A 20834-nucleotide genomic window follows, 5' to 3' on the forward strand; every position below is an offset into this window, starting at 1 on the left:
TATTACGTGGTTGGTGGGAGTTTCTATACACTGTAAGGATGGACTTACGTGTAACCACTTATTATAGGATGAACGAATGCAAACATTGGACTGCAAAATTTCCATCGACTAATGTAACCCTACCTTTCCCACTTATATTATAGGATGACCGAATGCAAAAGTTGGATTGCAAGCTTTTGGTAGACTAGTGTAACCCTACCTTAACAGTGTCTTAACTCGGACAGTGGGTAGGAGACAAGGATATGACCCATCATCCTCAAGGAGCTAAGATGAAAGCGAAATGGGTGACTGTTGGGAGTGGGGTGGATTTGTGCCTTGGCTGGCTAGCTCCCTTATAATGGGGGATACGCCTATTAGTATAATATAGATAGACTGTGAGTATCACCTCTTATAGACTGAAAACTCTCCTTACTTCAGCCTGAGTTGACGTCTCCTCAAAAACCTCACTGATCACTATTTGCTAGGGGTTTGTTTCCGTGTACTTACAGCGTTAGTTAATTATATTTTACTTTTCAAAATTCCTTCTCACTTGTACGAGTTCATGTGTAATAATTTCTAGTTTGTATTATTCCCTTGTTCACTGGGTTCTTACCTTTATATTTTTTCGATTTTCCTTCCATCAACCTTTGGTACGCGTTTGTTCACAACCAAGTTTAAGTTATAAATGTATAGATATATATCGTATTTCCTCACATTTTCGGTAGTAATTACGAATCCTCCACAGTCGTTTTTTTCAAATATCAGTAAATCCGTGAAATCTTTTTAAAATTTAGTTTAATTTGCTAGTATGATTCGCATGTGTTCGTCTGTATTATTCGTGGAAAATGTGTACTGATCATATACATTATTCTTGATGCAATGTAGTAGGTAGTTTAAACTACTATTGACAGGTTTACATAACCCTCCATGTCTCAATAACATTCTTGCAACACGAAAACTAAAACTTCGTACTAGTAGCGATGTAGGAGGTGCCCGCCAGAAGTCCTTAATAAGTATGATTCTGTCAGTAATGTTTGTATAATTATTTTTCGTGTGAGCTTATACCAGTACACCAGAAAAACGATAATAAATAAATAAATGATATAAAATAATATGAAATATATCTACAGACAAGCTCCGTGAGTTTCACGTTGCCTAGAATCACCGTACAGTGAAAATAGTATCGTCATAATTGTATGTTTGTATTTATTTATCAAATTGTGTACACGGTGTTTTCAAGGTAATGTATGTCGGGGTTTAACCTGTAGTACGCTATTAGTTATTATACTTAGAACTGGATTGCCAAAGGTGTTTTATGTGAAAAACTAATTTAATAATTGAAAAATGTGCATACTTTTGTTAACCTTTGAGTACGACTATATTATGTTTCTTCCTTATTGCACTTGGATGAAACTGCCAAATATTGAAAGTTCACAAATATAATATATATATACATAGACTGATGATACCCAATCATAGTACTGTATAACAAAGTCACAAATCAGCAATTATGGGAATATTAGGTATTTCTTTGAGTGTGCATTTTTGTTCCATTATAATTATTGAAATAATTCGTATTTATATTTCTTTCTTATTAAAGATGCATTATGTTTTACCCTGCAACATGAACGCGATCTTAGATTGGTATGGTGATGGTTGTAAGATATTGTGGATGATGTATTTGTACTGGTTGTCTACAGGCAGTTTTAATCAGCCCAGTACATCAAAAGGGTTAAATCTAATTTGATTTACATAGTCAAAAAAATTCAAATTCATGACATTTAACCTTGGTGCTGCCAAGTGATCTCATTCATGAAAGGGGAACCCTTAATGTAATCAGGGAGTCCCTAACCTAGGCTTAGCCAGAAATGTAGTTTTTTCTCTGCTGATATGAATATTTGCATATCAATGAAATTATTTTGCCAACGGGGGATATTTTGGTTCTATTCTAAAATCATAAACATTTTTCTCTCTTTCTTTCATTTGAAATATTTTGTTTTTACTTTATTTTTTCTTCCTATGAAATGGTTGCATAAGGTTAGGTTATGTTAAGAGCTGTAGGACAACATCAATTTCATGTTGAATATCTGATAATTTGGAATTTTACTGAAATTGTATAAATTCAGAATTTAGTTAATTTGTAGTTTTATGCTGCAGTGTCATTGACTGAAGAGAGCATTAGCCAAGTCAAAGCCAAGGAAAAAGTTAAAGAAGAAACAATATGTAACCTAACCAAGCTTGATTTAGCCCTTTTTTTTGGTCAAAATTATTGTTATCATGATTTTTTTTGTTATGGCTTTTCCTCCTTGTAGCTTTTTTCACACTAGAAAAAAAAAAAAACAGACAGAATACAAGGGGCAGCAACCAAGATTATGCCAATCATACTTGGTGTAGAGTTAACTTGGCCCATCTACTCAACCAAGTTGGGTTACCACAGTTAGGTTAGAGTAGACAAATTCATCATATTTAATTTCTTTGACCTCCACATCTATCAAAACAAAGATTTTGTCTCAAGCAGTCGATGGGCTGAGCTGGCCACCAAGCACCTACATTATAAGGCACATGAGGAAAGACAGAAAACTGGGACTTGCACATTGGAAGAACAAAGACAGAGAGGCAACATGATGATATTAAGATTAGAGAAAGGGAAAAAGTAGACAGGATCTTCTGTTGGGGTGGGATAGATTAAGAAGAGATCAAAGTAGAAAGCTGGAAAAAGAAGCTTGAAAGGTGTCATAGCCATCCATGCATATATTTATCAAGCAAGTTGGATGAAAATATAATTCAGATGAACAACATAAGTGAGATTATGACTTTTTTTTTTTTTTTTTTAAGGCAAATAGACAGGACCTCATGAAAACATCTCCATCTCCAACCCCATATACCTAGGTAAATACTCCTCAGAAACAATAACTGTATGCACCATATTGAATCATATGTCACACCAACATATAACAGCCTACACAAACATATTTGCAGGCGATTATGAGAAAAATAGAAAATAAGGAAGGCTGCATAATGTTGCAAAGAAAACTTGACATACTAATGCTACCCAGAATTTCCGAGAATTTGAGTATTCACCCCAAACCAGTAGTAGTACCAAATTCTGCTGCAAGGTATCACTAGGTGTGTATTTCAGCACCCAGTCTGCTGAGCATCTTCTTCATGAGTGCACTTTTTTTTTTTTTTCTTTCTTTCATTACACCATGTCCTCTGCAAATTCTTTTGAATGGCGATCAATGACACCATAGGGTTGTGGTGTGCGGCAAGCTGCAGCAGCAGTTTGGGGTGAACTGAACTTGCTGTACAGAGCCATAACTGCTAATGAATCATGGGTTGGTTATGATCTTGAAACAAAGCAGCAATCCTCACAGTGGAAGACAGCATCCTCTCCATGGATGAGAAAAAGTGCACCAAGTTTGCAGCAACATCAAGCCAATGCTGCTTCTTATTATTATCAATTATTATCATAATTATTATTATTATTAATTATTATTAAGGAAGGATGAAGTGAAGGCAGTTGTTAAAATGATGAAAGCAGGTAAAGCACCTGGTCTGGATGGATGCCATGTAGAATGTCTAAAAAAAAGGAGGTACAGTGATGGTGGACTGGCTGGTGAGGTTATTTAATGTTTGCTGGAGAGAGGGTAGAGTGCCGGAGGACTGGAGGAGTGCCTGTATAGTTCCACTTTATAAGGGAAAAGGGAACAAGTGTGAATGTAGTAGTTTCAGAGGGATTAGCTTGTTAAGTGTAGTTGGGAAGGCTTATGGGAGGATCTTGATTGAGAGGGTTAGGAGAGGAACAAAGGGAGTAATTGGTGAGGAACAGTGTGGATTTAGGACGGGTAGAGGTTGTGTAGATCAGATCTTTGTGGTAAGACAGATATGTGAGAAAGCTATAGGAAAGGGGAAGGAAGTTTTTTGGGCTTTTATGGATCTGGAAAAGGCTTATGATAGGGTAGACAGAAAGGCACTGTGGGAAGTTATGCAGATATATGGGATAGGAGGAAAGCTTCTGGGAGCTGTCAAGAGTTTTTATGAGAGTATTAGAGCTTGTGTCAGGATTAGAAATGGAGAGAGTGAGTGGTTCGAGGTAAAGGTGGGACTTCGTCAAGGATGCGTTATGTTGCCCTGGCTGTTCAACTTATACATGGATGGGGTAGTGCGAGAGGTAAATGCAAGGGTAGTGGGTCAGGGATTGGAGATGGTTAAAGAAAATGGAGAAAAGTGGGAGGTGAGCCAGTTGTTGTTTGCGGACGACACTGCGCTTATAGCAGGATCGGAGGAAGGACTGAGGAAGTTGGTAACAGAGTTTGGGAGAGTTTGTGATAGAAGAAAGCTAAAGATAAATGTGGGTAAAAGTAAGGTGATGAGATGTACAAGGGGTGAAAGTGGTAGTAGACTGGAAGTGAGCATTAAGGGAGAGCGACTGGAGGAAGTGGATAGTTTTAGATACTTGGGTGCAAATGTGGCAGGAAAAGGTGGAGTGAAGGTGGAGGTAGAATGTAGATTGAGAGAAGCGAGTAAATGCCTTGGTGGATTAAAGAGTGTAATGAGGAATAGACATTTGGGAATGGATGCTAAGAGGAGACTGTATGAAGGAGTGATTGTGCCAACAGCACTGTATGGGGGCAGAAACATGGAACATAAAAGAGGAAGAGAGAAGGAGTTTGAGATGAGGTGTCTGAGAAGTATGATGGGGGTTACTAGGCTAGATAGAGTGAGAAATGAGGAGGTGAGGAGAAGAACAGGGGTGGAAAGGGAGCTGGGAGATAGGGTTGATGAAAGAGTATTAGGATGGTTTGGACACATGGAAAGAATGAATGAAGAAAGACTAGTAAAAGAGGTATGGAAGGCAGATGTGGAGGGAGTGAACGTGAGGGGACGTCCTAGGATGAGGTGGATGGATGGGGTGAAGGGGGCTTTGGGGAAGAGGGGAATGTCTGTTGAGGAAGGACGGGAGAGGCCAGAAGACAGGGTTGAATGGAGAATGGTTGTATATGGATGATGTTGTGATGCATGAGGTGGAATGGGGGGTGAGGTAGTATGTGTGAGCAAAATTTGATGCAGTCCGAAGGGATTTCTCCCCGTCTTCTCCTTTTATGCAATGGGGGACGGAAAGGGGGGGTCGCCGATTTAATGAAGCGGCCTTGCTGTGGATGTGCTGTGTCTTGTGACACTGCTTCTGACCCAGGGCAGTGGACAAGGTGCAGGGATGACCCATCATCCAGGAGGTGCTAAGATAAGAGGGAAGAGGGAGGGTGGAGGGGTGTGGAGTGTATTCAGGGATGGAATGGGTGGGAATGATTTTATGCCTTTTCCTTTTTGGCTACCTCCCTCGTAAGGGGGAAAAAGCCTTGGTATATGTATGTATAATTATTATTATTATTATTATATCTTTTTTGTATGTATATGTATATATATATATATATATATATATATAATATATATATAATATATATGATGTATGTATAGACACAAATGTTTTACATTACAACAATAAATGTTTTTGGTACAGGCATTCATCTACTGAGGAGTAAATTTTTTTTAACTAAACCAGAAAAAATGAAAGTATTCATATATGAGTCACTCCAAACAATAATGATAAAAGACTGAAGAGTCCTACACAGTATTTTTCAAACAGGACTGGACAATTTATCATGTAACCACATGGCCATATGGGGGTCATTTATCCTTGGAACCGGCCTTCTTTGATATAGAGAGGAAAGGGTTTATGGCTATGCTGTGACTTGTATGATTAATTTATTTTGATAAAACCCATATTATGATATTATTTAGAAATATTTTATCCTTTTCCAAATAGGATTATTTTGGTTTTATTTTCATTCACTGGCATTTGTATACTTTTGATAAATGTCTTACCTCTCTTTCAGAAAATGGAAGCCAGCAAGCTGATTGAAAGTAGTCATGAAATTCATCTGTTGTATCAAAATGGGAACTTTGAATCTTGCCACGAGAAGCTGCAAGATCTACAGAAAGGTGTGACTAAAGTGGATAGGTAGGAGTGAATAATATTTCTTTGGAAGAATTGGAACTTAGGGACTAATGGGTCATATAAATTAATTGATGCTTTTTTTTTTTTTTAGTATTTGATTTTAATTTAAAGAAAGAGCTTAAACATGATAGAGATGAAGTATGGTCAGGGTTTCAAGTATGCATGGAGTGAAAAATGTGGAGATGAGGCAGAGAATAAAGGCGGAGAGTTGGCAGTTAGACCTGATCGAAAGAAGGAAGATAAGCAAAAATAGTGTGAAAGGTAGCAAAGACAGAATGAAGAGGAGGGAAGGAGTGAAAGGAGCATTGGATGCAAGAGAAATGTGTTGAGCAGGGAAGGGACTGGGCAAGAGATAGATGTGAGTGGAGAGTGGTTGTGAATGGATGAGAAATTGACATAGCTCAAAGGATTACTTCTAGAATGATCTGTAAATTTTGGAGTGAATGAGGGAGATGGGTTGCCATGTAATGAAGCAGTTGGAATAAATTGGCCTCAGCAGTCTAGTCCTGCTGTAGATGTGCTGTTTTGCTGCATTGGCTCATATATATATATATATATATATATGTATATATATGTATATATACATATGTATATTTATACAATATATATATATATTCATATATATATAAATATATATATATATATGTATATATATATGTATATCTATACATATATTCATATATATATATATATATATAATACACACATATATATATATATATATATATATATATATACATATATGTATATATATATATATATATATATAATACACACACATATATATATTATATATATATATATATATATATATATATATATATAATATATATATATATATAAATACACACACATATATATATATATATATATATATATATATATATATATATATATATATATATATATATAAATATAAATACACATAAATATACCAAGGACTTTTCCCCCTTACTAGGGAGGTAGCCCAAATCAAAAAACATAATTCCACTCCCATTTCATCCCCACCCATTTGATGCAGCCTGAATGGATTTCTCCCCATCTTCTATATTTTCCACATGAGAAGATTGGGGGGGGGGTTTGCCATGTAAGTGAAGAGGCCCTCCTGTGGATGTGCTGTGTCTTGCTGCATTTGTTTCTGACCCAGGCAGTGGGCAGGAGACAGGTTTCCTTTGTCCATGAGGAGCTAAGATAAGAGGGAAACAAGTGTGGTGGATGGGAGTGGGTTTGTGCCTTTGACTTGGCTACCTCTCTTATAAGGGGAAAAAAGCCCTTGATATATAGATAGATAGACATACATACATATACCAAAGGCTTTTTCCCCCTTGCTAGGGAAGTAGCCAAAAAACAAAGGCATAAAGTCCACTCCCACCCATTCCATCCCCAACATACTCCACTCCCATCCACCTCCTTCCCTCCCTCTTATCTTGGCACCTCCTGGATGACAGGTCATCCCTGCATCTTGCCCATTGCCCAGGGTCAGGAGCAGTATCGCAAAACACAGCATATCCACAGCAAGGCTGCTTCATTAAATCAGCAACCCCCCTCTCCATCCCCTCACGCAGAAAAGAAGACAGGGAGGAATCCTTTTGGGCTGTGTCAAGTTAAAAACCAGGACTGATTCAGGGTCGACTGTCTTTTTGGTCAATTTCTCAAATCATCTGATAGTCTTTTTGCAATCAAAGGGTAGGTTAAACACAAGACTACCGAGACCTGTTATATCATGCAATTACGAAAGTTACAAAATTACAAACTTTTGATTTATACATACAACCATATTCATAGGATGAACATATGAAGAAAATATGGGCTTTTGTACAAAATCTTATGTGGTCAGTAAGTTGAGAGAGGTACAGTATGTACTGGTACAAGGTAGGACCTGAGGGACCTTTTCTTACACAGTGTCTATCAGACAACTTGAGATATTGATCTAGAAGAGAGTTTATGCTAAATTAGCCCATGTGTTTTATAAGACATGTTTAAAAGAGCAGTTACTACCCAAATATATCAATATATAAATTTGTTGTGGCATTTATGGATTAGGAGAGGGCTCATGACATTTTACAGGAAAGCGTTGTGGGAGGTATTGCAGATGTATGGGATAGGAGGAAAGTTGTTAAGGGCTGTCAAAAGCTTTTATGTGAGTAGTAGAACTTGTTAGGGTAGGGAATGGTGAGAGTGAGTGGTGGTGGTTGTTGTTGTTGTTCCCTAGACTGTCTGTCCGAGCAGTCCCGTCTCCCAAAGGAATGCCACAGCCGAAACTGGTTTTTCCCACAAATCCTTTATAGAGTGTATGTTGTGTTGTTTGCGTGCATGATTGTGTATAATGCAGTCTTCCATTATGTGTTGTATGGTATGGGGTGAAGTGTTACATCCTGAGCAGCTGTTCACAATGCGGTCATCCAGCCTCTTCTGGTAGCTTAGAAGTGCTGGGTGGTGGCCGCACCGCAGTCTGGCCAGGTGGACTCTGTCCTTTAGTGAGAGAGAGGATTCAGAAGGGTGGATATCAGGGGGTCTGGCATGCAGCAGTGTGGTCTTTCAGTGTGTTAATGGAGCGGTGAGTGATATGATTATGAATATGTTTCCGGAGGCTGGTATTTGGTGGTTGTGGAGGAAGTGAAGAGAGTATCTGTGTGTGATACAGAGTGAGTGGTTTGAGGTGAAGATTGGGCTGTCCCATGGTTGTGTTATGTCACTGTGGTTGTTGAGTGTTTGCATGGGTGGGGTAGCACAGGAAGTAAATGTGAGGGTGATGGGCATTTAACCTTTTCTGGCAACTTTGATCATGTGGCATCACCATGTAGTATCCATATAAGGCAAAAGTAGAACTCAAATGACCTCATAATAAAATTTATTCTGTCTTGCAGGGCCCATATTTCTTCAGAGGTATTCTCCAAGTTGTGCAGTGTACTGAAGACTGAGGTAGATAAATGGACAGAGTGTAATGATTACATACCTGAGCTGGAAAACCTTAATATTGTCTCAACTCTTCTTTGCTGCATAAGGAATTCCTTTGCCCACTGTACTCATACACAGGATTTGGTAAGCACCACTTTTACTGGATTTGGTTGTCATACATTGAACCTTAATTGAGAGTATTGAAGGTTTAGTTGTACGGAAAATCATAATAGTCAAAGATATTTCCTTTTAGATTAAAATGTTTCCAGAATTGTTCTTAATATTTTATGAGTTTTGATACATATGAATACATATACCAAAATATTCCCCATAGGATATCATATGATGTATTTAACTAATTGTAGTATACAGGAAAGGAGCAATATTTGTTGGATCCTGTCTCTTAATCTCCAATTTATTGTACTTAGCCTCAAATTTACGTACAGTTCCAACTAAATCTATATCCTTGATTTCCAGTTATCACTTAATCCACTGTGTGAGGTGCTGCAAATAAGGCACAAACATGTCAAGCCAGGCTTGGAGTGAACCTCTGGTGGGCTTTCCATGTTGGCACCTGGAACGTTCTTTCTCTCTCCCAGGATTACCGATTACCTTTTTTATCGGCAGAGCTCAGGAAACCTTGATTAGATATAATGGCTCTCTCAGAGGTGAGAAGACCTGGCAATGGCAAGAACAACATTGAAGGTTACATGTTCTTCTGGTTGGGCTGAACTGATGGGAGCCACCATACAGGAGTAGCTGTAGGCATATCTAGTTGATTACAGCATAGTGTATTGAAGGTTACTCCAGATGATGAGCATGTGAGGCTGAAGCACACCTTGGGCTTCATCTCTCTTATTGCAGTATATGCTCCCACTGAGGCATATGACCTTGAAGAGGAGATGTTCTATGCCAAGCTTGAATCTATAGTTGACCAGTGCCTGCCACAAGACACACTTGTTGTTATGAGCGACTTCAATGTGGTTACTGGTGCTGACAGAGCTAGCTATGAAGTATGTATTGACCCCAATGGTTCTGGACACAGGAACATCAGTTCTCTCCTTCTGAACTTTGCAAAGTCCAGAAGGCTGAGGATAGATGTTTCCTGGTTCCAGAGACAAGAACCACACTGATGGGCATGGTATAGTAATACTGGAGGAGTGGTCAAGGAGATTGATCACATACTTGTTAGCACTTGGAAGATCAAAATACTGAATTCTTTGTGGTTGCAACACTTGGATTACCTATCAAATCCAGGAGAATCCAGAGATCTAGCTCACCTGGTCTTCATCTGGAGAAACTCAGGGATGATGCATCTGCTCAAGAGTACGTGGGAGCAATCTCTAATCGGTTTGAAGAACCCAGAAGATCTGTGGGACATTTTTAAACATGAAACTACGAAAGCTGGTGAGGAGTGCATTGAAGGGCACCTGAGGTCAAGGAGTGGTATGGTGTTATGGGACTCTCTGGAGAGTATAGAGTTGGTCTGTGCTGACAGAATGGCTGGGGGCCTGGACCAATACCAGACTCAGAAATGGCAGACTAAAGGTTTCATGGGAATAGATAAGGAGAGGTACATCAGGAGAATTGCTGAGGATGTCGAGGGACATTTTGATGCAGATAACCTCAGGTCTGCTTACTTAGCCCTGAAAAAACTCTGCTCCAAATATGTGACCCAGAGGAGCACAATCTGAACAGCTGATGGTGAGCTGGTGTCAGGTGTGGAGCGTGTAACCCCTTTCTCCACCACTTGGAGTAGTTGCTCATGGGTGAGCCTCCAAGTGGACAGCTTCCCCTCGATGGGGTTCAGGTGGCAGTTCCTGATCCACCCGCAGATGAATCTCTGCCCTCTCTGACAGATGTCAAAAAAGCTGTAAGTTGAAGGGTGGAAAGGCAGCTGGCATCTGCAACATCACTGCAGAGTTACTGAAAGCTGGAGGTGAGCCAGGCCATGATCCGTGGGTTGCATGCAGTACTGTCTGCTGTCTGGCAGTCCAGTACCATTCACTTCGATTGGAAAAAGGGTTTGGTCATCTCCATCTGGAAGGGAAAAGAGGACCAGCAGGACTTCAACAATTACTGTGGCATTACACTGCTCAGCGTGTCCGATAAGGTGCTTGGCTCTCTATTGCTGACACGGGTTCGTTCACATCTGCTAAAGATTCAAAGGCCTGAACAGTCGAGGTTCACATCAGGTAAGTCAACAGTGGAGTGGCTACTGGCACTTTGTATTCTTGTGGAGTGCTGATGTGAGTTTTAGCATGAATTTCATGCTAATTGGAAATCAAAGATATAGATTAATTTGGAACTATATATGAGTTTATGGCTAGGTATGATGAGCTAGGGAGCAGGAGATGGGACCTAACAACCATTGCTCCTTTCCTGTATACTACATTTAGGTAAATACATCTCTTCCATAACAGGGATTGACAACTGGTTGACTCTTACCTCTTCACCATTAAGGGGGTACGCGACACCTGGGGGGGTGAATTTGGTCAAGATATGGCATTTTTCAAAACTGTGTTCAAAATGTTCGTATACCATTTAGAAAGAAATCCCGACAAATAATTTTCCAGCCGCGCGCAATTTAAAGATCTTGGGTGATGTTTAAAGGGACAGAGTTAAAGGCGCAACCCACACTAGACAGAGGCGTGCCATTTAGGACCTTCAGGCGCATTGAATAACGTTGAAATTTGATTGAATTTACGCTCGCCCAGTGCTTCAATGGCCAGTACGATGGTGGAGGGGAAGGGAGGAAGGTGGAGGGAGAAGTTTTGCCAACTTTGAGTGAAGTTAAGCGTCAGTTACCGGCTAGCTCTGAAAGGAAAAGTGCGCATGTCTCATGAGCTCTCATTGCAATCTATTACTTTAGCTAGTACATATTACTCTTTAGTACAGTCATCATGGGTAGCAAAAAGAACAAAAGAACATCCACAATGACAAAAAACAGCAGTTAAAGATGGCAAGCAGTCAAAGCCGACTAGCCAAGACCTCACCACCTCTCACTCCACCACCGCCCTCACCTGCACCTCTGTGACAGTGACAGAGGTAAAGGACAACATTAGACTAAACAATTCAAAGAGGAAGATTAAATCCAAAGAAGAAAGCAAGAGGAAAAAGATCAAGGCTATACAGGAAGAAGAGAGAAGAAGGGACATCATATGATGCTGGAGGGGGTGCCCTACCAACATAGATTGGTGAGGGGAATCTGATGAGGAAAGAGAAGGCGCCCACTGCTGGAAAATAAACCTCTTTCCAATGATTTAGATACCCTGAAGACCCCCAGCAGTGAGGTTTCATATGAAGAAACCGCTAAAGGTGCAAAAAAGCAAATTATATGATGGTGTCGTCTGTGCGTCGTCACTACTGTGATATACTTATACTTTAGTTTTTCAGTATTTAAAGTACTTATAATTAAAATATGTTGATGATTTTTACTGTACTTACTCATTATATAATAAGAATTAAGCCATGAAAAAATCAGTCAAATTGGTGAAACTATAAGCAAGGTACAGATATATCTATATTTCAAGTTGCCATATCTCCGTTCGATATTATTTTACTTTTTTTAATCATAAAAAATCTAAAATACATCAGATTTAGATGAAACTTACAGGGAATATTACTTTTAGTAACTGCTAGGGCCGATCGTTCGAATATTTTGAATAGGATGAAAGAGTTCGGAGTAATAATGGAAACGACAAAAAAAAAATTATTTTTCACAATTTTTGCCGGACATTAAAATTGAAATGCCTGTATGCAAAAGTATAAAGGAAATTGTTCAATTACTCAATGACCGGCCCTAGGTGTGCCTACTGACTCATCATAGCCAAAATATAAAACAAATTGGTCCACGTATTATGGTGCTGTGCACTTTTAAATGTCGCTACTGGTATACGTACATGTTTACATATGTTCATGTGTACATACATCATTCTGTTTCACCTAAAATGTAGGCAACATGGATACCTATTTACCTGAGAAGTTTCAGCTCTTTACTCTAAATAGTTTAGAAAATTACCTCCAGGTGTCGTGTACCCCCTTAACATGAACAAGATACATAAAATGTACCAACATGTGTAAAGGATAGAAATTGATCACTGAACTGGCTATCCAAACATTGATATACTTTGTATCACTGTACTGATTTTTATTGTTATTCTTTTTATAATTACTACTATCATTAATTTAGGTCTCTGGAACACCGACGTTCTTAGATCCTGTCTTGTCATGCATCAGATGGACAGTAACCTCTCCACTGTCAGCCAGCACAAGTCAAGATGACATCTCTGAAGCATATGATGCCTTAGCATCCTCCTGCATTACTTGTCTAGGGAACCTGGTAGCTGCTAACCCAACCAGTAGAAAGCTGGTTTGGCCTCTTGTGACTCCTTTTCTAAGGTATGCACACACACATTCACTCAGGATACCAACCATCATTAGAATAATATCAGCAAAGAGTGAGGCTTGCTCGAGAGACTGCACAGATCACTAAAGGGGATAGATTGCATTGACAGAAAAGATCTTTTAATTAAGAATGGGAAGGCTTTAAGAGGTCATCGGTACAAATTAAGATAGACCAGATGTCTAAAGGATTTGATGAAATACAGTTTTCCATATTGATGCATAAATACTTGGAATAGCTTAGAAGGTGATATAGCACAAGATCAAACAATACATGAATTCAAATCAAAATATGATGATTGGAAAGGAAGGATATAGATTAAGTTGGAACTGTACATAAATTTGAGACTAGTTATGTTGAACTGGAGAATAGGAGATGGGTCTCAATTTCTCAATGAATGTTGCTCCTTTACCGTATACTACTGTTAGGTAAATACAGAGGACACAGTACATATTATCTTTCACTGCCCCACATACAGTCAGTAAAGACAAGAGTATAAAGCATAAGTTTTGATAGATTTTTTTTATCTCATGAATTGGTGAGAGCTCAAGTGTAATACATGGCAGTGTGATTTTGGGTCGTTTTTTTTTTTTTTTTTTTTTAGCACCTCCCATTGCAACTACCTTTCCCACCCTATCCTCTTTCACATTAGCAACTCTCTAAAATACTCTGCCCATCTTCCTCTTACCACCATCTCTTCCATTATTATCTCTCCATTTACACCTTCCTCTCTCTCTTTCTCTCTCCCTCCCTCCCCCTCCCTCCTTCCCTTTCCCTCCTTCCCTTTCCCTCCATCTCTCTCCCTCTACCTCTCTCCATTTACACCTTCCTCCCTCCCCCTCCCTCTCTCCCTCCCTTTCCCTCCATCTCTCTCCCTCTACCTCTCTCTTTTCCCTCCTCTCCCTCTATCTCTCTCTATTCATCTCTCTCTCTCTATATATCACCTCTCTCTCTCTCTCTCTCTCTCTCTCTCTCTCTCTCTCTCTCTCTCTCTCTCTCTCTCTCTCTCTCTCTCTCTCTCTCTCTCTCTCTCTCTATCACCCCCCCCTCTCTCTCTCTCTCTCTATCACCCCCCCCTCTCTCTCTCTCTCTCTATCACCCCCCCTCTCTCTCTCTCTCTCTCTCTCTCTCTCTCTCTCTCTCTCTCTCTCTCTCTCTCTCTCTCTCTCTCTCTCTCTCTCTCTCTCTCTCTCTCTCTCTCTCTCTCTTTCTCCTGTCTCTCTCTGTCTCTTTCTCCTGTCACTCTCTCTCCCCTCCCTTTCTCACTCCCTCCTCTCTCTCTCTCTCTCAAGATTGTTGTGTCTTGTCAGACTGTTGTCATTGTAGAGTTGGAATTTATTGTAGATATATATTTATTTGAATATAAACAAGCTTGTATTTCTTCACAAGAAACGTGTTTGCTTACTTTTTGACTGTAATTAACATACATACATACATATACCAAGGCTTTTTCCCCCTTACAAGGGAGGTAGCCAAAAAGGAAAAGGCATAAAATCATTTCCACCCATTCCATCCCTGAATACACTCCACACCCCTCCACCCTCCCTCTCATCTTAGCACCTCCTGGATGACGGGTCATCCCTGCACCTTGTCCACTGCCCTGGGTCAGAAGCAGTGTCACAAGACACAGCACATCCACAGCAAGGCCGCTTCATTAAATCGGCGACCCCCCCTCTCCGTCCCCCCATTGCATAAAAGGAGAAGACGGGGAGAAATTCCTTCGGGCTGCGTCAAATTTTGCTCACACATACTACCTCACCCCCCATCCCCCCGCCCATTCCACCTCATGCAATCACAACATCATCCATATACAACCATTCTCCATTCACCCGTCTTCTGTCCTCTCCCGTCCTTCCTCAACAGACATTCCCCTCTTCCCCAAAGCCCCCTTCACCCCATCCATCCACCTCATCCTAGGACGTCCCCTCATGTTCACTCCCTCCACATCTGCCTTCCACACCTCTTTTACTAGTCTTTCTTCACTCATTCTTTCCATGTGTCCAAACCATCCTAATATTCTTTCATCAACCCTATCTCCCAGCTCCTTTTCCACCCCTGTTCTCCTCCTCACCTCCTCATTTCTCACTCTAGCCTAGTAACCCCCATCATACTTCTCAGACACCTCATCTCAAACACATTCAACCTCCTTCTCTCTTCCTCTTTTATGTTCCATGTTTCTGCCCCATACAGTGCTGTTGGCACAATCACTCCTTCATACAGTCTCCTCTTAGCATCCATTCCCAAATGTCTGTTCCTCATTACACTCTTTAATCCACCAAGGCATTTACTCGCTTGTCTCAATCTACATTCTACCTCCACCTTCACTCCACCTTTTCCTGCCACATTTGCACCCAAGTATCTAAAACTATCCACTTCCTCCAGTCGCTCTCCCTTAATGCTCACTTCCAGTCTACTGCCACTTTCACCCCTTGTACATCTCATCACCTTACTTTTACCCACATTTATCTTTAGCTTTCTTCTATCACATACTCTCCCAAACTCTGCCACCAACTTCCTCAATCCCTCCTCCGATCCTGCCACAAGCACAGTGTCGTCCGCAAACAACAGCTGGCTCACCTCCCACTTTTCTCCATTTTCTTTAACCATCTCCAATCCCTGACCCACTACCCTTGCATTTACCTCTTGCACCACCCCATCCATGTATAAGTTGAACAGCCAAGGCAACATAACGCATCCTTGACGAAGTCCCACCTTTACCTCGAACCACTCACTCTCTCCATTTCCAATCCTTACACAAGCTCTACTACTCTCATAAAAACTCTTGACAGCTCCCAGAAGCTTTCCTCCTATCCCGTATATCTGCATAACCTCCCACAGTGCCTTTCTGTCTACCGTATCATAAGCCTTTTCCAGATCCATAAAAGCCCAAAAAACATCCTTCCCCTTTCCTATAGCTTTCTCACACATCTGTCTTACCACAAAGATCTGATCTACACAACCTCTACCCGTCCTAAATCCACACTGTTCCTCACCAATTACTCCTTCTGTTCCTCTCTTAATCCTCTCAATCAAGATCCTCCCATAAGCCTTCCCAACTACACTTAACAAGCTAATCCCTCTGAAACTACTACATTCACACTTGTCCCCTTTTCCCTTGTAAAGTGGAACTATACAGGCACTCCTCCAGTCCTCCGGCACTCTACCCTCTCTCCAGCAAACATTAAATAACCTCACCAGCCAGTCCACCATCACTGTACCTCCCTTTTTCAGACATTCTGCATGGCATCCATCCAGACCAGGTGCCTTACATGCTTTCATCATCTTAACAACTGCCTTCACCTCATCCTTTCTTATTTCTCCTCCACTCTCCTCACTGCATTTCCCACTGCAGCTATCTTTCCCTCCCTATCCTCCTTCACATTTAGCAACTCCCTAAAATATTCTGCCCATCTACCCCTTACTGCCTTCTCTTCCATTATCATCTCTCCATCTGCACCTTTTACATTTTCTTCTCTACTTGATTTGCCTCCTCTTCCTCTCTTAATTTCTTTCCAAAACATCTTTTTATTACTTTCAAAATTTTCTGTCATACTCTTACCCAATTTCACATCTGCTCTCCTCTTTGCCTCCTTTACCTTTTGCTGTAATTAAAATATATATAAATTATTTTCAGTTCTGTTTTGGCATTTCGGAAGTGGAAAGTTGCACAGATGGGTTGTGTTTTTCTTCACCATTGCATTCTGGAACCCAGCATTAAGAACCAGTTTGTTCAGTAAGTGTGTTGTAGTATCATATTGTGTTATAGTGTTGCACAGTACTGTAAGGCAGAGGTTCTCAAAGTGGGGGTCCCGACCCTCAGAGGGGTCGCAAAATAATTTTGAGGGGTTGCGATCGAGATTGAGATCCATACAAACTTACATATGTACATGCATATATACATACATATGTGTGCACGCACATAGGCTACATGCATACATACATACATAGACAGGCAAGCAGATACACGGAGACAGGGAAATGCATTATAGTGATTGTCAGAAATTCGTTGTTGTTGGGGAAGTGGGTCGCGACTCTATCGAAGTAATTTGTAGGGGGTCGCAGCCAAAAAAAGTTTGAGAACCCCTGCTGTAAGGTACCAGAAATGTGGTTACTTCTGTCACATGTATTCTTGTCATCCTTGAATTCTTCATTCCATTTTAGTCATACCTTTGAGTTTATTTCTTTTCCTTTAAATGTGTAATGTAACCTATTTACCAATAGGAGTGCTGACCTGGCAAATATCCTGGACTCACTGGCTTCCCTCTACCATCACGAGTCGAACTTTGCCTGCTTTGTCCTCTTCTGCCTCCGTCTGTTGCTGACAAGTGATGCAGTGCTTGAGCAGCACTGGGTCAATCTGGGGCATCAAACCCAGCACTTGTGCCTTGATGTGTTGGGGCACATTGTGGACGAGCCTGCTGATGTGGCCTGTCCACCTCCGTCAACTGAAACTGTTGTCTTTCTTAAGCAGCAATTCAAGGTGAGGTAAATAAAGTTTTATGTTATAGATTACTGGTTTTAAGCCTTCAAAGTTGAAGTGCACATCTTATTTAAAGAACGTCTTTTGAATGCATTTGAGTGGACAAGGATGGGTTTTGTCACGTGGTGGAATAGTAGGGGTTAAACCACCTGCTGTTGGGGCCTACAGTGTAAGAGCTGTGCCTCATTGCATTGCTTTCATAAAACAGCAAAATCATATGTCCAGTAGCATGTTGAGAAAACTGAGAAAAGGTGTTGAAAAAGACAGGTTTAGAAAGTCAAGTATTTTAATTCTCCAGATGGTTGAGGATGTTAGTGAATGAGCCAGAAGAATTTGATCAAATAATCAAGCAAAAATTTTTTTTTTTTTTTTTTGTCAGCATGTACTTCATTGTTGTGAAGGAGATAGTCCTAAGATTATAGAATGAGTTATGAGTAATTCTTATCAGAAACTATTGTGTGATTTGGCAGTTCTTATCTGTACTTAATCTCATATCAGCTCTTGTACCATATGAAGTATTACAGCAGCAGGAATACATATATATATATATACCAAGGGCTTTTTCCTCCTTAACAGGGGAAGTAGCCAAAGGCAAAAAGCATAATTCCACTCCCACCCATTTCATCCCCACCCCACTCCATTCCCATTCACCACCACATCTCACCCATTGCCCTGGGTCATAAACAATGCAGCAAGACATAGCACATCCACAGCAAGGCTGCATCATTTAATCAGCGACCCCCCCCCCCTCTCCGTCCCTCATGCAGAAAAAGAGAAGATGGGGAGAAATCCCTTTGGGCTGCATCAAAATATCATTCACACATAACCACTCCCTAACCCCCCATCCCCCACCCACTCCCTTCCATGCATCACAGCATCATCCATACACAACCATTCTCCACTCACCCCTATCTTCTGTCTTCTTCCTTCCTGAACAGACATCCCCCTCTTTCTCCGTGCACCTTTTACCCCATCCATCCATCTTATCCTCAGTCCCCCCACCCCCTCATGTTCACTCCATCCACCTCTGCCTTCCACACTTCTTCTACTAATCTTTCTTCACTAATTCTTTCCATGTGTCCAAACCATCCCAATACTCTTTCATCAACTCTGTCTCCCAATTCCCTTTCCACCCCCACTCTCCTCTTCATCTCCTTGTTTCTCACTCTATCCAGCTTAGTAACCCCTACCATACTTCCCAGACATTTCATCTCGGACTCATTTAAACTCTTCCTCTCTTATGTTCCATGTTTCTGCCCCATACAGTGCAGTTGGCACAATCACTCCTTCATACAATCTCCTCTTAGCATCCATTCCCAAATGTTTATGTCTCATTACACTTTTTAACCACTTTCATACGGTGACGCCTACGTAGGCGGCATGAGGAGCAAGTGGGTACTCGATGATGCCGACGTCGGCATCTTGATTATATTTATTGTAGTTGTACCTACCTTTGAATGTGTTTGAGATGAGGTGTCTGAGAAGTATGGTGGGGATTACTAGGCTGGATAGAGTGAGAAATGAGGAGGTGAGGAGGAGAACAGGGGTGAAAAAGGATTTGGGAGATAGGGTTGATGAAAGAATATTAGGATGGTTTGGACACATGGAAAGAATGAGTGAAGAAAGACTAGTAAAAGAGGTATGGAAGGCAGATGTGGAGGGAGTGAACATGAGGGGACGTCCTAGGATGAGGTGGATGGATGGGGTGAAGGGGGCTTTGGGGAAGAGGGGAATGTCTGTTGAGGAAGGAAGGGAGAGGACGGAAGACAGAGGTGAGTGGAGAATGGTTGTATATGGATGATGTTGTGATTGCATGAGGAGGAATGGGCAGGGGGGTGGGGGGTGGGGTAGTATGTGTGAGTAAATTTTGATGCAGCCCGAAGGGATTTCTCCCCGTCCTCTCCTTATATGCAAGGGGGGACGGAGAGGGGGGGTCGCCAATTAAATGAAGCGGCCTTGCTGTGGATGTGCTGTGTCTTGCGACACTGCTTCTGACCCAGGGCGGTGGGCAGGGTGCAGGGATGACCCGTCATCCAGGAGGTGCTCAGATGAGAGGGAGGGTGGGAGGGGTGTGGAGTGTATGTAGGGATGAAATGGGTGGGAGTGTTTTTATGCCTTTCCCTTTATGGCTACCTCCCTTGTAAGGGGGAAAAAGCCTTGGTATATGTATATGTATGTATGTATGTATGTATGTACCTACGTAACTTCCATTCTCTCTAAACTGGCTTCATCATATTTTCTATTGTTATCAAAATACATGGGTGAAAGAGAACGAACGATTGAGCACTGACTTTATTTTTTATAATGCGATTATTATGACGCAACATCGCACGTCGGGCAGCTAATGCTGCCAGATGTGCAATGTGCCTTGGAGTGAAGAGGTTAATCCCCAAGGCATTTACTTGCTTTTTTCAATCTTCATTCTACCTCCACCTCCCTTTCTCACCACATGTGCCTCAAAGTATCAAAAGCTATCCACTTCCTCAAGTCTCTCTCCCTTAATACTCACTTCCAATTTGCTGCCATCCTCTCACCTTGTACATCTCATCACCTTACTTTTACCCACATTTACCTTCAATTACACCTGTGTGGGGTGTGGAGTGTTTTCGGGGATGGAATGGGTGGGAATGATTTTATGCCTTGTCCTTTTTGGCTACCTCCCTGGTAAGGGGGAAAAAGCCTTGGTATATGTATGTATGTACCTTCAATTTCCTCCTTTTGCACACCTTTCACAGCAGGAACATATGAGAAATTAATCATTCAGTATCAACTCACAAAGTGAAAGATATTCTGAAGTAGGTTTTATCTTTTGATATTTTGCAGACAGTTTCTGACCTAATCCTGAGAACTCATGCAAGCTATGAAGCTGACCATGAAGTTACAGTACGTATTTCAACTCTCTTTGCTTGAATTTGTTAAAGATTAAGTGTTTGGCTTGTTACAAAGATGGATAGAGTGAGAAATGTGGAAGAGAAGCAGAAAATGGAGATGGAGAGTTGTTGGACAAGGTAGATCAAAGAGTGACCAGGTGGTTTGAGGATACAGAAAGAATGAAT

The 20834-nt window shown here is 40.9% G+C and overlaps 1 protein-coding gene across 4 annotated transcripts; it reads left to right on the top strand.

Annotated features, from left to right (window-relative positions):
- Positions 1 to 742: 742 nt before the first annotated feature.
- LOC143040620 (ataxin-10) lies at positions 743 to 20661 on the top strand (the record flags this gene model as incomplete). 4 transcript variants are annotated; one of them, XM_076211779.1, is given in 7 exon segments in its annotated part: positions 743 to 992; positions 5874 to 5998; positions 8863 to 9037; positions 13086 to 13294; positions 16933 to 17031; positions 17520 to 17778; positions 20602 to 20661. In XM_076211779.1, coding segments are annotated over 6 exon segments (924 nt in total), but the record flags the coding sequence as incomplete, so codon positions are not given.
- Positions 20662 to 20834: the final 173 nt, after the last annotated feature.

This window comes from Oratosquilla oratoria, chromosome 29 (assembly GCF_046742065.1).
Source record: "Oratosquilla oratoria isolate Oo_2021 chromosome 29, ASM4674206v1, whole genome shotgun sequence".
In the NCBI taxonomy this organism is placed as follows: Eukaryota; Metazoa; Arthropoda; class Malacostraca; order Stomatopoda; family Squillidae; genus Oratosquilla; species Oratosquilla oratoria.